This window comes from Protomyctophum bolini, assembly GCF_963924005.1.
Source record: "Protomyctophum bolini genome assembly, chromosome: 8".
In the NCBI taxonomy this organism is placed as follows: Eukaryota; Metazoa; Chordata; class Actinopteri; order Myctophiformes; family Myctophidae; genus Protomyctophum; species Protomyctophum bolini.
Window position 1 is genome coordinate 1,392,357 of NC_137869.1, and position 22,500 is coordinate 1,414,856.

Below are 22,500 nucleotides of genomic sequence, written 5' to 3' on the forward strand. Positions count from 1 at the left end.
TTGTCAGGTGTGGGGTTGCCGTGGCAATCAATTGGCTGAGGCCAGAGGCTGGAAATTGCACAGGTGAGGGGATTTAGGCTGATTATAGGCCCACTGCATGGCCTGAGCAGAGCCTTTTGTGGTTGGTTGGTTCTGGAGAACCGTGGGTCCGACCGACTCGAGTCCGGACACTGCGCTCCCTGTGGGGGTGTGGAACGCGTGCGTCGAACGTGAAGTCAGTGGGGTGAACGGTTCTTGAGTTACGTGCATTACAACCGTACACACGCACGCACACACGCACGCACGCACGCACACACGCACGCACGCATACACGCACACCCAGAGATGTGGCACATTTAGAGTAGGACGTTATATGAATGGAGACATCTAAACAGTGTGGTTATGAATTCATTTTTCTTCCCCTCAAAATGTAAAATTAATAAATATAGAATCGTCTAAATGTTTGCTTTGGGAAATGTTCTTGGAGGTATTAAAATGTACAGTAGCCTGATTTAAAAACACACAATCATACCTACTGTACATTAATATAAGATTCAACTTGTTGTTGTTGTTTATGCCCAGATGACCATTTACAATTTAAGCATTTATCAGACGCTCTTAATCCAGAGCCATTTACATTAAGCAAGAACAAAAAGCATGGGAATACATCACATAGAATAGCAGATCTACAAGCTCTCATAACCACCAATGTCTGGAAGTAGAAATCAACAAGCTCACTGCACGTCACTTCATGCTGCACAGCCTGCACTGCTAGCTTGTAGATCTGCTATTTATTTAATCTTATAATATCAGAACCATATAGGCATTTAGTAGACAATAAATAACTAAAAATAGCAGATCTACAAGCTCACAGCGTGTCATTTTGTGTCAGCTTGTAGATCTGCTATTAATTTATATATATATATATATTTTGGAAGTGTGATCAGAACCACCGACTGTTCAGACGCATTTGGTTAAAAATAAATAAATAAAAATAGTAGATCTACAAGCCGTCAGCGTGTCACTTTGTGCCGTGATGACATCTTGTACATCTGCTTTTTGTGTTTGTTTTATTAAATAATTTTTTGAAAAATCTAGAAGTGTGATCATCAGAAGCACTGCTATTAATGTGCTATTAATGGAAGGCGTTTAGTACCTATTATACTAAAACAATAAAGAACAAATAGCAGATCTACAAGCTCCATCACTTCGTGCTGCGCCGATTGATTTGATATAAGAAAGACATTTATCCCATTCTGAACGGGAACCCATTGGTGTTATAGCATCATGTTATGCTTTAGCTATTGAAAAACAGCAGATCTACAAGCTCATATCGCGCCACCGAGTGGCGCGCTATGAGCTTGTAGGTCTGCTATTTTTGTAAAAATCGAAGAACGACTGACATTTTTTTAATCTGATCTCAGGTCAGAATGGGTTATAATCAGACCAGTGGTATGTCCAGTGGAAACCTCGTATGAATCTGATCTCAGGTCAGAATGGGTCTTAAAATAACGTGTAAACGTGTATAAAAGATGACCCGCTCGCTCACCGTGCAGCCCATGAGCAGAGTGTCCATGAGCAGAGGAGAAGAGGAGGAGGAGGATGAGGAAGAGGAGGAGGAGGAAGAGGGGGACGAAGAGGAGGCCAGCTTCATCTCACTGAGATCTGGAGGACTGATGATCCCATCTTCATCCTCATCACCATCATCTGGAGGAGGAGGAGGAGGAGGAGATATCTGCTGTTGATCAGAGGAGACTCCGTTTAAATCCATCATGTCTTGATTGTCTTCTTCCCTCATTGTCTCTTCACGCACGGCACGGAGCTATATAAACAAACGGTACAGTATAGGCTACAGTAGCCTACGTCACGTCACGGTATAGTATAGCCCTATATACGATAACACGCACGCGCCCCTCAAAGCTATAGTAGCGTCCGCCTTCTGACCATAATAATAATAATAATAATAACCTCACCAAACCAAAACGTCTACTTATATATATATATAGTTATCTCCGGTTTATAATTGAATTAATTAATTCATTAATTAATCCGTATATATATTGAGATCGATCACGGTCTAAATATTGTCTTATTCGGTTGTGGTATTTATTTATTATTATTATTATTATTATTTATCTCAGCCGGCTGCACGAGACGAGACGAGACGACACGACACGACTCGACACGTACACATGATCCATCCGTCTGTCTTCCAACGGCAACACCACCGCCTCCGGTCGTGCGTAAATGTGCGTCCACGCACGGCCACGCACGCTGCCTACACATCTATACAGGCTGCTTTTCACTACATTTATTTATTACTATTGCATAATTCCATTACGTCAGCATAGGGTACCTTTTTTTGCCCCCCCCCCACCCACCACCCTGTCTTTTGTTTGAGGTTTAAAGACACATTATTATTATTAGGAATGAATTAATGTCCCTCATAATGAAATCCAATCTCATTACGTTTAAAATATGAACAATAAACTAAGTTAATTATGACAGCTATACAACTGTCATGTTAAATATGATATAGGAGTCTTTTGTTTGAGGTGTAAAGACACATTACTATTATTATTATTAGGAATTAATTAATGTCCCTAAAATGGCCTTGAGTGAACCTTTCGTCATAATGAAATCTAATCTCACTACGTTTAAACTATGAACAATAAACTAATTACTAATTATGACAGCTATACAACTAACTGTCATGTTAAATATGATATATATACGCGTCTTTTGTTTGAGGTTTAAGAGTAAGACACATTCCTATATGTTGAGAAGGGCCTTGAATTATGTTTATGTTTATGTATTTGATATGGACATAACAATCACATTGCTCATTGCACAACTGTACAACTTGTAGATGCATCGTTTACACTTTACAGTGTGTTAGCACGAGTGCTAGTTTTCACCACTTGTCCACAGGAGACTTTTCTGAAAATACAAAGTTAAAAGAACACCCAAATCTAAAAATAAGAAGTACATTCAAGTGAAATTTACAGCAAGGTTACAGTACATTACATAACCTCCAGTACAAAAGTAAACATAATCATTCTCGTGACCATGACTTAACATATGAATAATCTGAGTAATATTAATAATAAACTATAAACTGAGTTATGACAGCTATTATACAACTGTTAAATAATATATACCGTGTGATGGGGAACGTCGTCCTGTCAAGTCACGTCGAGGCAAAAATGAACCTCACGTCGCAAGTCTGTTCTGAGCTGGGGATTGGTCAGAAAAGTGGTTTCCTCATCGCTTCATTTGCATAATGGGGAGGGTCCAACTCTGTTGCCATGGAGACTGCTGGAGGCTGAACTGACAACGTTGTTCATTCAACAGTTTCATTATTACCCTTTTATTTTGAAGTCTTCACCACGGTGACGTGTTCTTTTTAAATCATGTGATTACTGTACATTCTCCAGGAAAACAAAACACTTTATTTACAAAATAACACTATACATGACTAAACATTACGCTGTGTGTGTGTGTGCGTGCGCGTGCCTGCGCCTGCCTGCGCCTGCCTGCGTGTGCGACTGTGTGTGTGTGCATGTGTGTGTACAGTACCAGTGGTGGAAAGGAACAAAGTACATTGACATATTATTTACAAAATAACAACATAACGTTAATCCTATACATAAATAAACAGTCCAATTTGTGTGTGTGTGTGTATGTGGGGTGCAGTGTGCTTGTGTGCGTGCATCTTGTTGTATGCCAGCATTCAGAGGAAGACACTCCATTTCATCCCTGGAGAGATAGAGATAGATAGAGAGACATAGAGATAGATAGAGAGAGAGAGAGAGAGAGAGAGTCACCTTTACAACAAGGTACACTGTGGTTGGTCACCTTTACAACGAGCTACGCTGTGGTTGGTCACCTTTACAACGAGCTACGCTGTGGTTGGTCACCTTTACAACGAGCTACACTGTGGTTGGTCACCTTTACAACGAGCTACGCTGTGGTTGGTCACCTTTACAACGAGCTACGCTGTGGTTGGTCACCTTTACAACGAGCTACACTGTGGTTAGTCACCTTTACAACGAGCTACGCTGTGGTTGGTCACCTTTACAACGATGATACTTTCATGGGAGAAAAACTACACCCGGAAGTTGGGCAGAATGAGAGTCAATGAGAGCTCAGCTGTGGAGCTCAGTGACCGACCAGCTCATGAACAAACATTATTTCTGAATGACTGAGACCTTTTTGTAAAGTAATCGCTTCTGGAAAACAACAGAAGACACGTAACACATTATAGTGTACACGCGGTGTAATTTTATAGAGGTATCTAAAGAGCACAAAGCACCTTTATTTTTTTTATATATATTTTTTATCCCATGATTTTGTAACCCATTTTTTTTCACCCCTGTGTCAATCATCTACTGTGATCCTCGTTGGCCTCGTTTATCCTTTTATCTTTTTAACCCTGTGCTGTTGTTGTATCTGTTATGTTTTTTTTCTTATTAAAGTCCGTTCCTAGTGTTCCTATAGTGTAAAGCGCTTTGGGTATTTAGAAAAGCACTACATAAATTTGAGCTATTATTATTATTATTATTATAAATAATGTCTGTTGCATTCACTGCTTTGTATTCATGTAACTTCCTGTCCGCCCCGTGTGTGTGTGCGTGCGTGTGTGTGTGTGTGTGTGCATGTGTGTGTGCGTGCATGTGTGCATGTGTGTGTGTGTGTGCGTGTGCGTGAAGGTACCTTCATGGTGAGAACTGTGTCCTCCTGAATGTCTCGTTGTTGATGGACAGCCTGGTCAGTCTGGCTCCGTAGAAATCTACGATGTAATCTGATCCATCTGAGGGCCCTACAATCTGTACAACACACACACACACACACACACACACACACACGCACGCACGCACGCACGCACGCACGCACGCACGCACGCACGCACGCGCACACACGCACGCATGCAGAAGTGATGACATCAAAACAGTTTAGGACAAGTTTAAACGTAGCCTGCCCGAACCGTAGTAACCGTAGGATTACATTAGTCGTGCTAAAAACAATTCAAATCTGTGATCATGAGTAACTATCAGCACTATTAGTATTGGGTGTCATTTCTCACTTCACTTTGCAGTTGTTCTGTCCCCTGTACCATGTTGATCTGTATTGTATTGTGTTAATGCAATGCATGCAGGTTCATGAATTTCTTTATTTGCATTGTAATCCCCATAGGGGGATTTTAGATCGACTCATATAAGAACTGTGTTTGAAAAATAAACATGTCACCCCGGCCGCTTCACTCATATGGATATGAAGAATCAACTGTCTGAGAGAAAACGCTATTGTTACTGCTGCTGAATTAGTTACATTTTCGCTAGAAGCAGACTGTATATCATATATGAGTGACTGACTGTCGCAAACGATACAGAGACACCTCCCTGACAATAACGCAGAGACAGCTTGTTTATTTTTGGACCACAACTCTTATAGTAAATGATATTAAGATCACCCCATGTTATTCTCCATAGAGAAATTACTTCCGCGAACCAGGGGAATCGAAGGGATGAGCGATTTACGTCAGGACTTCGGTGCTCCATATGCACACATGGCATCAACGTTGTGTTGTGTGCAGGCGCCCCGCACTTTGTCTTTCTTTTATCTGTATTGTATTGTGTTTTTGAATGGACGTAGTGATGGGTTCCTGCACATATGCACACATGGCATCAACGCATGGTGTTGTGTGCAGGCGCCCTGCACTTTGTCTTTCTTTTATCTGTATTGTATTGTGTTTTTGTATGGACATAGTGATGGGTTCCTGCACATATGCACACATGGCATCAGCATGGTGTTGATGTGTGCAGGCGCCCTACACTTTGTCTTTCTTTTATCATTCACTTTTTAAGAGCCTACCCTGCAGGGACTACAGATGAAATTTAGCTTTGGCTAACTCTGGCCCATTTACATTGATGTGAAAACTGACATGTTGATTAATGAGCTTTGTCCCCGTCAAATAAATAAATACATAAACCGTAGACCGTAGAAACCAAACCTGCATGGCGATCAGCATGAAGTCCACCAGGCTGCCAATACCACAGAACCCCACAGTGCAGAACTTCAACAAGCCTGAGAGAGAGACATAGACACACACAGAGAGAGAGAGAGAGAGAGAGAGAGATATTCAAGATTCAATAATTTATTTGCCATGTCAACAAGTTGATAGGAATTTGTCTTGGTTCATACTCAACATATGCTGCTTCACCTCCGAATGTATGAATGAATGAACCTTCACCTCCCAATGTGTGAATAAATGAACCTTCACCTCCCAACGTATGAATGAATGAACCTTCACCTCCCAACGTATGAATGAATGAACCTTCACCTCCCAATGTATGAATGAATGAACCTTCACCTCCCAATGTATGAATGAATGAACCTTCACCTCCCAACGTATGAATGAATGAACCTTCACCTCCCAACGTATGAATGAATGAACCTTCACCTCCCAACGTATGAATGAATGAACCTTCACCTCCCAACGTATGAATGAATGAACCTTCACCTCCCAACGTATGAATGAATGAACCTTCACCTCCCAACGTATGAATGAATGAACCTTCACCTCCCAATGTATGAATGAATGAACCTTCACCTCCCAATGTATGAATGAATGAACCTTCACCTCCCAACGTATGAATGAATGAACCTTCACCTCCCAATGTGTGAATGAATGAACCTTCACCTCCCAACGTATGAATGAATGAACCTTCACCTCCCAATGTATGAATGAATGAACCTTCACCTCCCAACGTATGAATGAATGAACCTTCACCTCCCAATGTATGAATGAATGAACCTTCACCTCCCAATGTATGAATGAATGAACCTTCACCTCCCAACGTATGAATGAATGAACCTTCACCTCCCAACGTATGAATGAATGAACCTTCACCTCCCAACGTATGAATGAATGAACCTTCACCTCCCAATGTATGAATGAATGAACCTTCACCTCCCAACGTATGAATGAATGAACCTTCACCTCCCAATGTATGAATGAATGAACCTTCACCTCCCAATGTATGAATGAATGAACCGTTGTAAAGCACTTTGAGCACTTAGAAAAACACTTTAAAAGTGCAAATGATTATTACCGCTACGTTACCTAAAGCAGGATATTAAACTATTATTACCGCTACGTTACCTAAAGCAGGATATTAAACTATTATTACCGCTACGTTACCTAAAGCAGGATATTAAACTATTATTACCGCTACGTTACCTAAAGCAGGATATTAAACTATTATTACCGCTACGTTACCTAAAGCAGGATATTAAACTATTATCACCGCTACGTTACCTAAAGCAGGATATTAAACTATTATCACCGCTACGTTACCTAAAGCAGGATATTAAACTATTATCACCGCTACGTTACCTAAAGCAGGATATTAAACTATTATCACCGCTACGTTACCTAAAGCAGGATATTAAACTATTATTACCGCTACGTTACCTAAAGCAGGATATTAAACTATTATCACCGCTACGTTACCTAAAGCAGGATATTAAACTATTATTACCGCTACGTTACCTAAAGCAGGATATTAAACTATTATTACCGCTACGTTTACCTAAAGCAGGATATTAAACTATTATCACCGCTACGTTACCTAAAGCAGGATATTAAACTATTATTACTGCTACGTTACCTAAAGCAGGATATTAAACTATTATCACCGCTACGTTACCTAAAGCAGGATATTAAACTATTATCACCGCTACGTTACCTAAAGCAGGATATCCCAGATAGAAGCGATCAGCTCCCAGCCAGCCCAGGAACAGAGACAAGGCTACGGCTACTTTGTAGGAATACCCACTCCTGAAAAACACAAGAACACTGGATTAAACATCATGTATACAGTATTAAAACACAAGAACACTGGATTAAACATCATGTATACAGTATTAAAACACAAGAACACTGGATTAAACATCATGTATACAGTATTATACTTTAGCAGTTGAAAAATAGCAGATCTACAAGCTCGTAGCGCGGCACCGAGTGCCGCGCTACGAGCTTGTAGATCCGCTATGTTTGAAAAATCGTGAAAATGTGGTGCAAATCTCTGAATATATATTCTTTCAAAGCGAACGTTTTCAACTCATATCTTTGCTTCTGGTGTCATCAGATGGTGGTCCGTGGCTCAGATGGGTCTGAGAGGCTAAATGTCATCAGATGGTGGTTCCGTGGCTCAAATGGGTCTGAGAGGCTAAATGTCCTCAAATGGTGGTTCCGTGGCTCAGATAACCAATACATAACTAATGTACCTTGATATGAAAAGGGTTGAAAAGCTCTGCTTTATATGAATGCCTTCTGCCGTTTGTATTTAATATTCAATCAATAACTTACACATTCCTACAGGACGTGGTCTTGTTGAATCCCACCTCTTCTCCGGAGAACTTGAACTCTGAACCGTTGGCCAGACGACAGCTGATGTTGGGAGCAGGTAAACATTCCACTGGAACATATATAGAAATATATATTATATATTCATACTGTATTATACTCTATAGCAGGTAAACACTCCATTGGAATATATATAGAAATATATATTATATATTCATACTGTATTATACTCTATAGCAGGTAAACACTCCATTGGAATATATATAGAAATATATATTATATATTCATACTGTATTATACTCTATAGCAGGTAAACATTCCACTGGAACATATATAGAAATATATATTATATATTCATACTGTATTATACTCTATAGCAGGTAAACACTCCATTGGAATATATATAGAAATATATATTATATATTTATACTGTATTATACTCTATAGCAGGTAAACATTCCACTGGAACATATATAGTGGTGGAGTTAGTTGCTTTAGCATACATTTTGAGAGGTGGTGGAGTTAGCTGCTTTAGCAGACAGTTTGAGAGGGTGGGAGGTGGTGGAGTTAGCTGCTTTAGCAGACAGTTTGAGAGGTGGTGGAGTTAGCTGCTTTAGCAGACAGTTTGAGAGGTGGTGGAGTTAGCTGCTTTAGCAGATAGTTTGAGTCCAATGGAGTTGAGATGTTTCGTCCGAAATGCTTTTTAATACTTTTCATTGGTAAATTTTTTTAACCGACACCCAGACGTAAAGGGTGTTCAAAAAGAAAATAAAAAGATTGACAGCTGTCATCATGCATGATTGACAGGTGTCATCATGTGTGATTGACAGGTACATATTATACATACCCCATGCTGTCATGTCCTTGCAGTTCTCTGGCTCTTGTGTTGATTCGTCAATCTTTGGGCCTTTACACAGATATGTGACCAATGTTAAAGATCATTAACTTCATTCATTCATCTAATCAATCTTTGGGCCTTTACACAGATATGTGACCAATGTTAAAGATCATTAACTTCATTCATTCATCTAATCAATCTTTGGGCCTTTACACAGATATGTGACCAATGTTAAAGAGCATTAACTTCATTCATTCGTCTAATCAATCTTTGGGCCTTTACACAGTTAACAAAGTGCAACTTCTTTTTTGGAAAATAGCAGATCTACAAGCTCATAGAGCACCGAAGTCCTGACGTAACTCGCTCATCCCGACGATTCCCCTGGTTCGCGGAAGTAATTTCTCTATGGAGAATAACATGGGGTGATCTTAATATCGTCTACTATAAGCGTTGTGGTCCAAAAATAAACAAGCTGTCTCGGCGTTATTGTTAGGGATGTGTCTCTGTATCGTTTGCAATAAAGATCTATCTATCTATCTATCTATCTATCTATCTATCTATAACAGTCAGTCACTCATATACAGTATGATACAGTCTGCTTCTAGCGAAAGTATAACTAATTCAGCAGCAGTAACATTAGCGTTTTCTCTCAGTCAGTTGATTCTTCATATCCATATGAGTGAAGCGGCCGGGGTGACATGTTTATTTTTCAAACACGTTGTTATATGAGGCGATCTAAAATCGCCTCAATGGGGATTTCAATGCAACTAAACAAATACATGGACCTGGGGACTGACGCCCTCTACTGGAAGTGACGTAAGACTTCGGTGCTCTATAGAGCGGCAATATCTGGCTAGGTGGTCATTTGTCGGGAGATCATTCACGTCATGTTTAACCACTGAGGCGAAGCCGGGCTGCAGCACTGTCGGAAAACAAGGAAGTGAGTTGATCAAATAGAATCAATTTTCGGGGGTTACTGCTTTGTCTAATTCTCGCTCAAATGTTTTCAAAAACATTTTTGAGAGCAACGTTTAGCTGTAAGTGACATTGTGTGTGTGTGTGTGTGTGTTTACATCATGGCTGTCATGTTGGAAACAGCAGTAAATCAAAGCGCGGCGCAGCAGCAGATGCTCTGAGGGTTTGATTTGGCAGAGGTTCCGTTATTAGAGCGGAGCGGTCCGTTATCAAGACAAAACTCACCGATGAATTCAGCCATTGACCAACCAGAATCAAGCATTCAACCAAGCCATGTAATAAATTATTATAACTACTACTGTCTATCCATCCATCCATCCATCCATCCATCCATCCATCCATCGTTGTGTTACATAATACATTAACCGAGGCTAAACAATAAAGCATGGTAATACATTAAAGGAGAATTCCATACTAAAAGGCTTTCTTACCTTTCTTTGTAGTTGTTACGTCCCCACCAAAGAGGTCCAGGTGTTATTTTGTGCAAAAGCTCCTTATTGGCTGTTTCCCTACCATAAGCCCTAAATGAATTGCATTGAATTGAATGGGGCTATGGGGTGTTGTGCTAATTCACTTATTTCCATCGCTCAACATTATAATTTCTTTGTATATGTCCTCTCTTCATAATGTAAATAATATCCCAAGCGGCACACTTTACTACTTCTTTCGATGGAAATAAGCGAACTAGCATAACACCCCATAGCCCCATTCAATGCAATGCAATTCATTGAGGGCTTATGGTAGGGAAAATACTAATAGCCAATAAGGAGCTTTTGCACAAAAAAACACCTGGACCTCTTTGGTGGGGACGTAACAACTACAAAGAAAGGTAAGAAAGGTAAGAAAGCATTCTAGCATGGAATTCTCCTTTAAGAGAAGTAGAAATATTAAGGGCGTTGGGAACGTGAAGCGAGGAACGCAGGCGTTGTTGCCTGGATCAACACAGCGGCATCATCATCATCATCATCAAACAAGTTCACATATTAAATCCGCAAATGATCAGTTATTCAGATTAATAATCCATATCAAAATCATATTGTCCCAGCCTGAGGTGAATAACTGATCAGTTATATTATTGATAATACTGAAGGCGGGGTTGGCAAAAGGGCCTTTCTGTGTGGAGTTTGCATGTTCTCCCCGTGTCCCCTTAGGGTAGATACCCTCACAAAAACATGCAGTAATCCTGGTCTCTAAACTGCCTCCCCCTGGCCAGCCGGGGCGCCTGATGGAGGGGAAAGGAACTGGTTGGAATAACGTGTTCCTTCCACGCGCTAAGTCCAACCAGGGAAACTCCCCCCCTGTCAGGTGTAAAGGAGCAACTTGGACACTCAGGCATGAAGGAAGCATGAGTTCAAGTCCGTTGCTCTCCCCAGGTTGGCGGAGGGTGTGTAGAGCCCTGCAGGATCACATTAGATGATTGGCACAGGGGTGAAAAATGGGTTACAAAATCGTGGGATAAAAAATATATTAAAGTAGATAACACTAATCGATATCAAAAGGATATTGTCCCAGCCTGAGGTGAATAACTGATCAGTTATATTATTGATTTAATACTAATCGATATCAAAAGGATATTGTCCCAGTCTGAGCTGGTCGCAGGGCTCCATGTTGTCCGTCGTGCTGTGATGAAGAAACATGGAGGTAAACACAGTCAGTCACACACACCCGCGTTGTTTAATAAAAAGCATTTTTGTCCGAGCGCCCCGGCTACTTTTTTCAAACTGGTTCGTTTGGGAAATCCACAGTTGCACACCGGGAGCGCACTCGCCTATTAGTCTGTATTGGCAGGGCGGTCAGCGTACCTATTTGAACACACAGAGTGCCACCCTCCTCCCGACCGATAGGGGCGCGTAGTTGAAAGCCAATGGCAAAATAACAGCTCGGATAAAAATGCTTTTTATTAAACAACACGGGATGCAGAAATTCTAATCGCTGGAGCAGCAACTAACTAACACCCGTGGGACAAATTGTGAGCCTTGACTCTAGTATGAATACGAGAGTCAAGAACCAGGGCTAGTACAAACGGAGCATTATCACATTTAATGCGTGCACGTTTTCATTTCTACCAGCAGCGGCGGGTGCAAGCGATCTATGGTTCCTGTATGTCACGGAATACTGTGCCAACTGTATGTAACAACAGAGACATTATAGGGCTAGATACATAGATATATATAGCCCTGGTCCAATGCTTACAGCGAGTGTCTCTCTCTGACGCCTTGTGGAAGTACCTTCCACAGCCCACTGGTCATATTTCCACTCCCGTGCGCTGTTTTTCTAATACCAGCAAATAAACAAAACGACGTAACCACTCACCGAAATAAAGCATGCTAGACCTTAAGGTAAAAGTCTATTCTCGGAACTGGGAAGCGTCTCAGGTCCCCAGTTTCTCTCTAAAATGCACTCTGTGTCATCTTAATAACGCAATGTACCCTGAATTTACCGGGCAGAGTAATTTCTTCTACTATGGCCTTTCCGGGTTTTACCCGCGCCGATCTGGCTGGATTCATTTCATTTAATGATTAAAATAGTGCATTTTAGAGAGAAACTGGGGACCTGAGACGCTTCCCAGGTTCGAGAATAGACTTTTACCAAGGTCTAGCAGGCTTTATTTCGGTGAGTGGTTACGTCGTTTTGTTTATTTGCTGGTATTAGAAAAACAGCGCACGGGAGTGGAAATATGACCAGTGGGCTGTGGAAGATACTTCCACAAGGCGTCAGAGAGAGACACTCGCTGTAAGCATTGGACCAGGGCTATATACTGTATATATACCGGATTTGAATTTCATGTCATTATGAAAGCAGGCAATCATAGCTTCAAAAGTATGTAAAGAGTCTGCCTGTGCTATTAACTCATTTAGGATGAAAAATAAATTAATCATTTCAGTTTTTCTCCTCTGGTGATGTTGTAGCCCCTCAGTCAAATCTGGTCACATATAACACACATATACATATATAGGCCTATTGTACATACATATGTACATATACATATACAGGCCTCTTATGCATATAGGCTACATATATAGGCCTATTATACGTACATACCTGCAGTAAGCATGTTGTTTATAGACATGTAAACAGAAGGTTATAAACACCGAGGAGGTAAACAACACGGAGCTCCGTCTGACCGCCGCCATGTTGGATCCACACAGACACACACTGCCACGGCGGTCACGTGACTCCAGCCAGCAGGGCTGCAGACATAGGGTGTTCAATTTTACCATGAATAACGTCACCTCACAGGCTGTCACTGTGTTCGGTTGTTACTGGACTTCATTTGATTGTCTCTATGTCGTCAGAGGTGGTTCCCAAACTTTTTCCATGTCAAGGACCCCAAATTTACACTACTAATTTCCTCGCGGACCCCCATCAACCCCCTTAATTTCATGCGCGCAAGTGTGTGTGTGTGTGTGTGTGTGTGTGTGTGTGTGCGCGCGCGCGCCCACGCCTCCAACTCCTCATTCAAGGTAAAACAGATTACCTCAGGTGTTTAAAGGGACAGAGCGTCTGAATCACTTTAAAATGTGAGTTTATAAACTTTTATTTGTTATTGTTATTAATGCACAAGTTTAACAATGAACAAGGCGGCGTGGCTTCACGTCTCCCGCTTTCACAGCTGCAGAAATAAAACTCTGTTTTGTAGATTAAATAAAATATGTCATAAAAAGACAAACAAGCAAACTTTGAAAACTACAGTTAGCCTCGGCATGCTAACCAGTTAGCTGCTGCTTTATTGATGATGCTTATAATATCATTAGACCAGATTAAATACAGATACAAAAAAATGATCCATTAATTTGATCAAAGTGGAGTTTTATTGATTGAATTAAACTCCATCAAAGTACAGATATAGGCACTGTAAAGTATTGATTTCCAAGCAGTTGTTGGATGGACTGATGGATGCACCTGCTGTTGCATGGAGTCTACTAGATCTACAGAACATCAGGATTATATTTATTTGTAATAAACATATTATATTATTCTGTATAGATCTGTCTATGGTAGATTTATAGAACATGTGGATGGATAGCATATACTAACATGGACAGTTGGGCACTTAATATATAAAGATCTGTCTGTCTTAATAGGGTAAATTTATAGAACATGTTAAACATTAATACATTAAAACATTGTTTTGTTTTTTACAAGAGTGGAGAATACATTTTATCCTAACAATACAGTTGTTTCTTTTTTTCAAGCCTATAGTGCGTTTCCGAGGCTAATAGTTTATACCTCCAGTGTAATAACAAATAACAAATATAAAAACCCGCAGGTCTCCAAGCTCACACCGCCCTGCCTCCGCAACGCGCTGTGAGCTTGTAGATCTGCGCCGCTCCCCTTGCGCGAGACGTACCGTCGTACGGTCGGAACATGTCCATATTTGTGTGTCTTCTAGGGCCCCTCCCCTTTCCTGGCTTCCACTTCCTCATCAGGTGTTTTTCTTTTTTTTTGCATCGCAGGTGAAACAACAGGAGGGAAGGTGAGTCTCAAATAAATCAAAAACATGGACTAAAAAGTTAATAAATCTCTCGTGAAGTCTTCTAAAACAGTCCATATGGTGTTGGTATACAGTTTCAGTGTTCAATAGTGGTGTTTATAACGTTGTTTAATGTGCTTTAGAGACTGTATTCATGTGAGTTGTGTCAACAGACCAGTGTGCTGTCATGCTAATGTTATGCAGCAGCTAAACTGAATCAGTGCCTTTTTTCAACCCTTTATATTCATTATTCATGGCAGTGGTTCTACAGTGGGGGTCCGGGGACCCCCAGGGGTCCTTGAGGGAGTTCCAGGGGGTCCAGCTTAGCTTAAATGATAGAGATAGTAACCAAATGGACCCCCATGGGTCTGTATCTCTGAGAGTGTGTACAAATGGAACACAGAGTTACATCAACAGTTGATTTTACAATATAAATTGGGGCTCCCACAGATGGGAATGCCATTAAATGGAGGGTCCGTACAGCCTAATTCATGTCAAACTGGGGGTCCTTGACATTAAACGGGTTGAGAATCACTGCTAGAGCTGTGAAGGTCTTGCTATGGGGGTCCCTGCATGGCATTATCTTTTCAAATGGAGGTCCAATTTCCAATTATGACAAAAGTTTGAGAACCAGTGATTTATTGGTCATTTGAGCCACGGACCACCATTTGATGACATTTAGCCTCTCAGACCCAACACTAAAGAATATTGTTGTTTATTTGCTCTTGTTTCTAAAGTGTAGTTGATTATTTGGGCTTGTTTCTAAAGTGTAGTTGTTTATTTGGTCTTGTTTCTAAAGTGTAGTTGTTTATTTGGTCTTGTTTCTAAAGTGTAGTTGTTTATTTGGTCTTGTTTCTAAAGTGTAGTTGTTTATTTGGTCTTGTTTCTAAAGTGTAGTTGTTTATTTGGTCTTGTTTCTAAAGTGTAGTTGTTTATTTGCTCTTGTTTATAAAGTGTAGTTGTTTATTTGGTCTTGTTTCTAAAGTGTAGTTGTTTATTTGGTCTTGTTTCTAAAGTGTAGTTGTTTATTTGGTCTTGTTTCTAAAGTGTAGTTGTTTATTTGCTCTTGTTTATAAAGTGTAGTTGTTTATTTGGTCTTGTTTCTAAAGTGTAGTTGATTATTTGGTCTTGTTTCTAAAGTGTAGTTGTTTATTTGGTCTTGTTTCTAAAGTGTAGTTGTTTATTTGGTCTTGTTTATAAAGTGTAGTTGTTTATTTGGTCTTGTTTCTAAAGTGTAGTTGATTATTTGGGCTTGTTTCTAAAGTGTAGTTGATTATTTGGTCTTGTTTCTAAAGTGTAGTTGTTTATTTGGTCTTGTTTATAAAGTGTAGTTGTTTATTTGGTCTTGTTTCTAAAGTGTAGTTGATTATTTGGGCTTGTTTCTAAAGTGTAGTTGATTATTTGGGCTTGTTTCTAAAGTGTAGTTGTTTATTTGGGCTTGTTTCTAACGTGTAGTTGATTATTTGGGCTTTCCTAATATAGTTTAAACTAGTGTCTCACAAATTAATATTTGGCCACACATCTGAAAATATTCCCCCATTGTGTAGTTTCAAGATCATTCCTTGAAAATAGCAGATCCACAAGCTCCACAACGTGTCACATCGTGACGCAATGTGAGCTTGTAAATCGGCTATTTTCAAGCAGCCGATCGTGTATAGTTTGAGGTGCTCACATGTGACTATCACTTCTTTTGGGGCTTGTTTTCATAGACCTCGTTGCTCATTTCTCTCGCATAATCTGGCAACCCTGCATGGAATCAGTGTGACCTAGTTTTAGGACAGTTCCCATGGTCAGTAACACTGTGTTTTAGCAAACAAGCTCTTAAAGAGATATTTCACTTTCAAATGTCAATGTTTGTGGTCATTCTAATGTCTGCTCTGGCTGCTTGAAAGTTACCTAATTCAGTATTTATTATATATTTGATCAGACATGCCCCAAGTCATCACGTCTCTGCTTCTGGTGACTGATATTGTCCTTCTAATGAACGTTAGACTGGTTGAAAACACACGTCTCTGCTTCTGGTGACTGATATTGTCCTTCTAATGAACGTTAGACTGGTTGAAAACACACGTCTCTGCTTCTGCTGGCTGATATTGTCCTTCTAATGCATGTTAGACTGGTTGAAAACACACGTCATGTATTTAACATTACATGACATAATGTAACATAACATACCATAAGTTGTTAGTCACCAAAAGGACAGCGTGATATCGCGTAAATATTCTAGACTTCATTGGTAAAAAATCAGACCCATCTGAAGTGAGTGGTGCTGTGCTGTGCTGATTGATTGAAATTCTTTATTTGGAATACCCCTTGAGATACAATATCTCGTTTCGGGTCCACAAGCATACAATCAATACAAGATAATTAACAGAAAAAATAAAAAGGAAAACAAAACAAAACACAAAACACAAAACAAACGGTTACAAAACACAAAACAGGGTATTGAACTATACAAGCAGAATAGCAACAAGATGGAAAAAGTTGTTCCGTCAGTATCACTGTCACTATAGGTCAGCATTAAGATGCATTTAATTTGGTTTCCAGCATTGGAGAACTTTTGGTGAAGAGAAGCATTAAGTTAATCTTATTGATTGTAAATGAGCGTATAGTAATATATTAGTAAAGTAAAGAACTACAATGAACAATCCTATTGAAACCTTATGTCCCATTGGGAACAAGAGGAGTAAGTAAGTAAGTAATATTAAGTAATGCATATATAGATACTAGATCAAATGGAGTGAGATGGTCATGGGCATGTACATGAGGTCGTAAAATAGGAAGACACTGCGTTTTTGAACATATTGAAGGATGAGATGGTTCGAATATGTGTTGGTAAATTGTTCCAATCAGAGGGGGCTTTAAATATGAATGCTTTCCTACCCAATGCATTGGAGACTGTTGGAACAGAAAAATAGGGTTGGGCGGAGTGCCTCAACTGCAAATTGGTGGTGGATGGTACTAGAAACTGTTTAAGATATTGTGGATAGTTGAAGTGTATACATTTAAAAATAAATTGGGTCCAATGAAGCTGTCTTCTCACAGTGAGTGCTGTGCTGTACTGTACTGTGCTGTGCTGACGTGTTGTGTTGTGTTGTGTTCTCTCCAGGTAATAGCAGACAGCTGGACGGACGGACGGACAGACAGACAGCAGGACATAAAGACACAACGGCCATGTTTGAAAATGTCCCCTCAGGTACTTATACTGGTGTATTACACACACTTACACATGGTGTCTATGGCAGAGTGTGTAGTGACAGGTGTGTATTTTCTACCATTAGTGTCTATGGCAGAGTGTGTAGTGACGGGTGTGTATTTTCTACCATTAGTGTCTATGGCAGAGTGTGTAGTGACAGGTGTGTATTTTCTACCATTAGTGTCTATGGCAGAGTGTGTAGTGACGGGTGTGTATTTTCTACCATTAGTGTCTATGGCAGAGTGTGTAGTGACAGGTGTGTATTTTCTACCATTAGTGTCTATGGCAGAGTGTGTAGTGACGGGTGTGTATTTTCTACCATTAGTGTCTATGGCAGAGTGTGTAGTGACAGGTGTGTATTTTCTACCATTAGTGTCTATGGCAGAGTGTGTAGTGACAGGTGTGTATTTTCTACCATTAGTGTCTATGGCAGAGTGTGTAGTGACGGGTGTGTATTTTCTACCATTAGTGTCTATGGCAGAGTGTGTAGTGACGGGTGTGTATTTTCTACCATTAGTGTCTATGGCAGAGTGTGTAGTGACAGGTGTGTATTTTCTACCATTAGTGTCTATGGCAGAGTGTGTAGTGACGGGTGTGTATTTTCTACCATTAGTGTCTATGGCAGAGTGTGTAGTGACGGGTGTGTATTTTCTACCATTAGTGTCTATGGCAGAGTGTGTAGTGACGGGTGTGTATTTTCTACCATTAGTGTCTATGGCAGAGTGTGTAGTGACAGGTGTGTATTTTCTACCATTAGTGTCTATGGCAGAGTGTGTAGTGACGGGTGTGTATTTTCTACCATTAGTGTCTATGGCAGAGTGTGTAGTGACGGGTGTGTATTTTCTACCATTAGTGTCTATGGCAGAGTGTGTAGTGACGGGTGTGTATTTTCTACCATTAGTGTCTATGGCAGAGTGTGTAGTGACAGGTGTGTATTTTCTACCATTAGTGTCTATGGCAGAGTGTGTAGTGACAGGTGTGTATTTTCTACCATTAGTGTCTAAGTATGGCAGAGTGTGTAGTGACAGGTGTGTATTTTCTACCATCAGTGTCTATGGCAGAGCGGCAGCAGGTGGTCGCAGCGTTGGAGCGTCTGCAGGTCAAGCTGACCCAGAGGGAGGAGCTTGCTCTCAGCCAATCACTGGGCAGCCTGAGAGAGGCTCTGCAGAGCCCCCTGCTGGCCAACATCCTGACGCTGCAGAGCTCCTTAAAACAGCTCCGGAACCAGGTGAGGAAACCTCACGCTGTGGGCTCCTTAAACAGCTCTGAAACCAGGTGAGAAAACGTCGCGCTGTGGGCTCCTTAAACAGCTCTGAAACCAGGTGAGGAAACCTCACGATGTGGAACCCTTAAAACATAAACCAGGTGAGAAAACGTCACGCTGTGGGCTCCTTAAAACAGCTCTGAAACCAGGTGAGGAAACCTCACGCTGTGGGCTCCTTAAACAGCTCTGAAACCAGGTGAGAAAACATCACGCTGTGGGCTCCTTAAAACAGCTCTGAAACCAGGTGAGGAAACCTCACGATGTGGAACCCTTAAAACATAAACCAGGTGAGAAAACGTCACGCTGTGGGCTCCTTAAAACAGCTCTGAAACCAGGTGAGGAAACATCACGCTGTGGGCTCCTTAAAACAGCCCTGAAACCAGGTGAGGAAACATCACGCTGTGGGCTCCTTAAAACAGCCCTGAAACCAGGTGAGGAAACATCACGCTGTGGGCTCCTTAAAACAGCTCTGAAACCAGGTGAGGAAACATCACGCTGTGGGCTCCTTAAAACAGCTCTGAAACCAGGTGAGGAAACGTCACGCTGTGGGCTCCTTAAAACAGAAACCAGGTGAGGAAACATCACGCTGTGGGCTCCTTAATTTTTTTTTTTTTTGCCTTCTAAGGACATATTCGGACCCCCTAGGCTAGGGCAGACCTGTCCAAAGTGCCTTACTTCAGTCACGCCAGTGTTAAGTGGCGTCATGTTGTAGTTTATCCCAACCACCTTGACACCCTCCCCTCTCCTCTCCTCTCCTCTCCTCTCCTCTCCTCTCCTCTCCTCTCCTCTCCTCTCCTCTCCTCTCCTCTCCTCTCCTCTCCTCTCCTCTCCTCTCCTCTCCTCTCCTCTCCTCTCCTCTCCTCTCCTCTCCTCTGTAGTTGAGCAGTATTCCAGCAGACGCCTGCAGTGACATCAGTTTCTCCACCAGGGGGCAGCTCATAGTGAGCGCCAGGCGTCCGGCCAGCAGCCTATCGCCCGCTGCTGCGGCTCCGCCTGGCTCCGCCTCCTCCTCGCCGCTCCCGGCCAATGGGGCGTCCCGGGGCTCCGGGAGCCCCGCCCCCCTCTCCTCTGAGTGGCTCAGTGCCGTCGCCACGGTAACGCACCGTAAACACGCGTCCATCCATCCTTCAACCGCTTATCCGTAGTCGGGTCGCGGGGCTAACAGTTCCAACCAGAGAGCTCCAGACTTCCCTCTAGAGCAGGGGGTTCTCAACCCGCGGGTCGCGACCTTAGAGTATACATGAATAGAGAAGACACACGAGTTCTCCTTCCATCCACTTGCATTAAGTTGCTCAAAAGCGCATGAGGCGATTTCACTCCTCCTTCCGGGTATAGGATCAGAGTGCATTCTGGGACGGATTGCAATGGCGAGTGGCCCCAAACACATGAACGCGTTGCCGTTGAACGCGCACGAGCGTGCGTCCGTCGTGAACGTGCATAATGATAGTCGACGGACCAGCGCGTTCATGTGTTTGGGGCCCACGCTGCAATACCTTCATTCGGCCACTATGTCCATTTCGCCTCAGGGTTTCCTCTGGGTGCCCTAGTCTCTATTCATATATACTCTAAGGTCGCGACCCATTATTTTTGAGTGGAACAGCTTTGTCCGTATTCAGCTATGTATGTGACGTTCATGTATGTATGTATGTATGTATGTATGAGCATCATATAATGAGTACCAGTAGGTGGCACTGTTGCCCCAACTGAATGGGCCTGGCATCTCAGATATAGGGTGAGAAGGGAATGCAGGGAAGCTGGAAGTACCTTCACTGTGTGTGTGTGTGTGTGTGTGTGTGTGTGTGTGTGTGTGTGTGTGTTGTGTGTGTGTTTAGGGGCGGGACACAGACACCGTCAGACTGGTCAGACCATCACATGGCGGTCTGGGCTTCAGCGTGATTGGTCTGAGTCCCGACGCAAGCTCCGCCCACAACCATGGGGGAGGCCCCGCCCCCAACCAGCAGGGCGTTTTCGTCAAACACATCCAGCCTGGAGGCGTGGCACACAGGTCTGTCTGTCTGTGTGTCTGTCTGTCTGTGTCTGTGTGTCTGTCTGTCTGTCTGTCTGTCTTCTGTCTTCTGTCGTCTGTCTGTGTCTGTGTCTGTGTCTGTGTCTGTGTCTGTGTCCGTGTCTGTGTCTGTCTCTCTCTCTCTCCCCAGGGATGGGGGTCTTCAGGGTGATAATAACATTCTCTCCCCCCCAGGGATGGGGGTCTCCGTGTGGGAGACCAGGTCTTGGCGGTGAACGGGCATCCTGTGGACCAGCACTCGGCGGTGGCTCTGCTCCAGAAGGCCTCCCACCAGTGGGTGGAGCTAGTGGTGGCCAGGGCCCGCCCCCCCGCCCCCGATGACGTTGTCATCGCAGCATTGGCGCCGCCGCCTCCGCAGGCCACGCCCCTCGTCGACACGGTAAGGCCGAAGTTCAAAGGTCAAAGTAAGCTACTGTGTGTCTGTATGTCAGACTGGGAGGGCTAGGCTAGCTAGTTTCTGTTCTCTCAGAGCGCAGCAGACTGGGTGGCTAGGCTAGCTAGTTTCTGTTCTCTCACAGAGCAGCAGACTGGGTGGCTAGGCTAGCTAGTTTCTGTTCTCCCAGAGCACAGCAGACTGGGTGGCTAGGCTAGCTAGTTTCTGTTCTCTCAGAGCGCAGCAGACTGGCTGGCTAGGCTAGCTAGTTTCTGTTCTCTCAGAGCGCAGCAGACTGGGTGGCTAGGCTAGCTAGTTTCTGTTCTCTCAGAGCGCAGCAGACTGGGTGGCTAGGCTAGCTAGTTTCTGTTCTCTCAGAGCGCAGCAGACTGGGTGGCTAGGCTAGCTAGTTTCTGTTCTCTCAGAGCGCAGCAGACTGGGAGGGCTAGGCTAGCTAGTTTCTGTTCTCCCAGAGAGCAGCAGACTGGGTTGCTAGGCTAGCTAGTTTCTGTTCTCTCAGGGAGCAGCAGACTGGGTGGCTAGGCTAGCTAGTTTCTGTTCTCCCAGAGAGCAGCAGACTATGGGTGGCTAGGCTAGCTAGTTTCTGTTCTCCCAGAGAGCAACAGACTGGGTGGCTAGGCTAGCTAGTTTCTGTTCTCCCAGAGCGCAGCAGACTGGGTGGCTAGGCTAGCTAGTTTCTGTTCTCCCAGAGCGCAGCAGACTGGGTGGCTAGGCTAGCTAGTTTCTGTTCTCCCAGAGCGCAGCAGACTGGGTGGCTAGGCTAGCTAGTTTCTGTTCTCCCAGAGCGCAGCAGACTGGGTGGCTAGGCTAGCTAGTTTCTGTTCTCCCAGAGAGCAACAGACTGGGTGGCTAGGCTAGCTAGTTTCTGTTCTCCCAGAGCGCAGCAGACTGGGTGGCTAGGCTAGCTAGTTTCTGTTCTCCCAGAGCGCAGCAGACTGGGTGGCTAGGCTAGCTAGTTTCTGTTCTCCCAGAGCGCAGCAGAC

General features: G+C 42.7%; 3 protein-coding genes across 3 annotated transcripts in view; 1 reads left to right on the forward strand and 2 right to left on the reverse strand.

Moving 5' to 3' along the window:
• The window catches only part of LOC308319527 (transcription factor JunD-like), a gene marked incomplete at both ends in the record, with an annotated part of 4,883 nt that extends 3,106 nt beyond the window's left edge, over positions 1 to 1,777 (reverse strand). Inside the window, one exon of the mRNA XM_080769632.1 lies at positions 1,625 to 1,777. Coding sequence (XP_080625758.1) covers positions 1,625 to 1,777 — 153 coding nt within the window. The remainder of the gene's footprint in view (positions 1 to 1,624) is intronic.
• Positions 1,778 to 3,154: 1,377 nt separating this feature from the next.
• Positions 3,155 to 13,308, reverse strand: tm2d1 (TM2 domain containing 1). Its single transcript, XM_080770898.1, has 8 exons — positions 13,206 to 13,308; positions 11,734 to 11,783; positions 9,198 to 9,266; positions 8,354 to 8,462; positions 7,731 to 7,822; positions 5,993 to 6,066; positions 4,696 to 4,808; positions 3,155 to 3,738 (listed from the first exon to the last, which is right to left on the reverse strand). The coding sequence occupies exons 1-7, from the start codon at positions 13,295 to 13,297 to the stop codon at positions 4,698 to 4,700; spliced, it is 597 nt and encodes a 198-aa protein (XP_080627024.1). The 5' UTR covers positions 13,298 to 13,308; the 3' UTR covers positions 3,155 to 3,738; positions 4,696 to 4,697.
• A 347-nt stretch (positions 13,309 to 13,655) lies between these two features.
• The window catches only part of patj (PATJ crumbs cell polarity complex component), a gene marked incomplete at its 3' end in the record, with an annotated part of 91,282 nt that continues 82,437 nt past the window's right edge, over positions 13,656 to 22,500 (forward strand). The window contains exons 1-7 of the mRNA XM_080769633.1: positions 13,656 to 13,684; positions 14,621 to 14,640; positions 17,747 to 17,833; positions 18,883 to 19,061; positions 19,976 to 20,191; positions 20,930 to 21,102; positions 21,298 to 21,502. Coding sequence (XP_080625759.1) covers positions 17,812 to 17,833; positions 18,883 to 19,061; positions 19,976 to 20,191; positions 20,930 to 21,102; positions 21,298 to 21,502 — 795 coding nt within the window. The 5' untranslated portion in view covers positions 13,656 to 13,684; positions 14,621 to 14,640; positions 17,747 to 17,811. The remainder of the gene's footprint in view (positions 13,685 to 14,620; positions 14,641 to 17,746; positions 17,834 to 18,882; positions 19,062 to 19,975; positions 20,192 to 20,929; positions 21,103 to 21,297; positions 21,503 to 22,500) is intronic.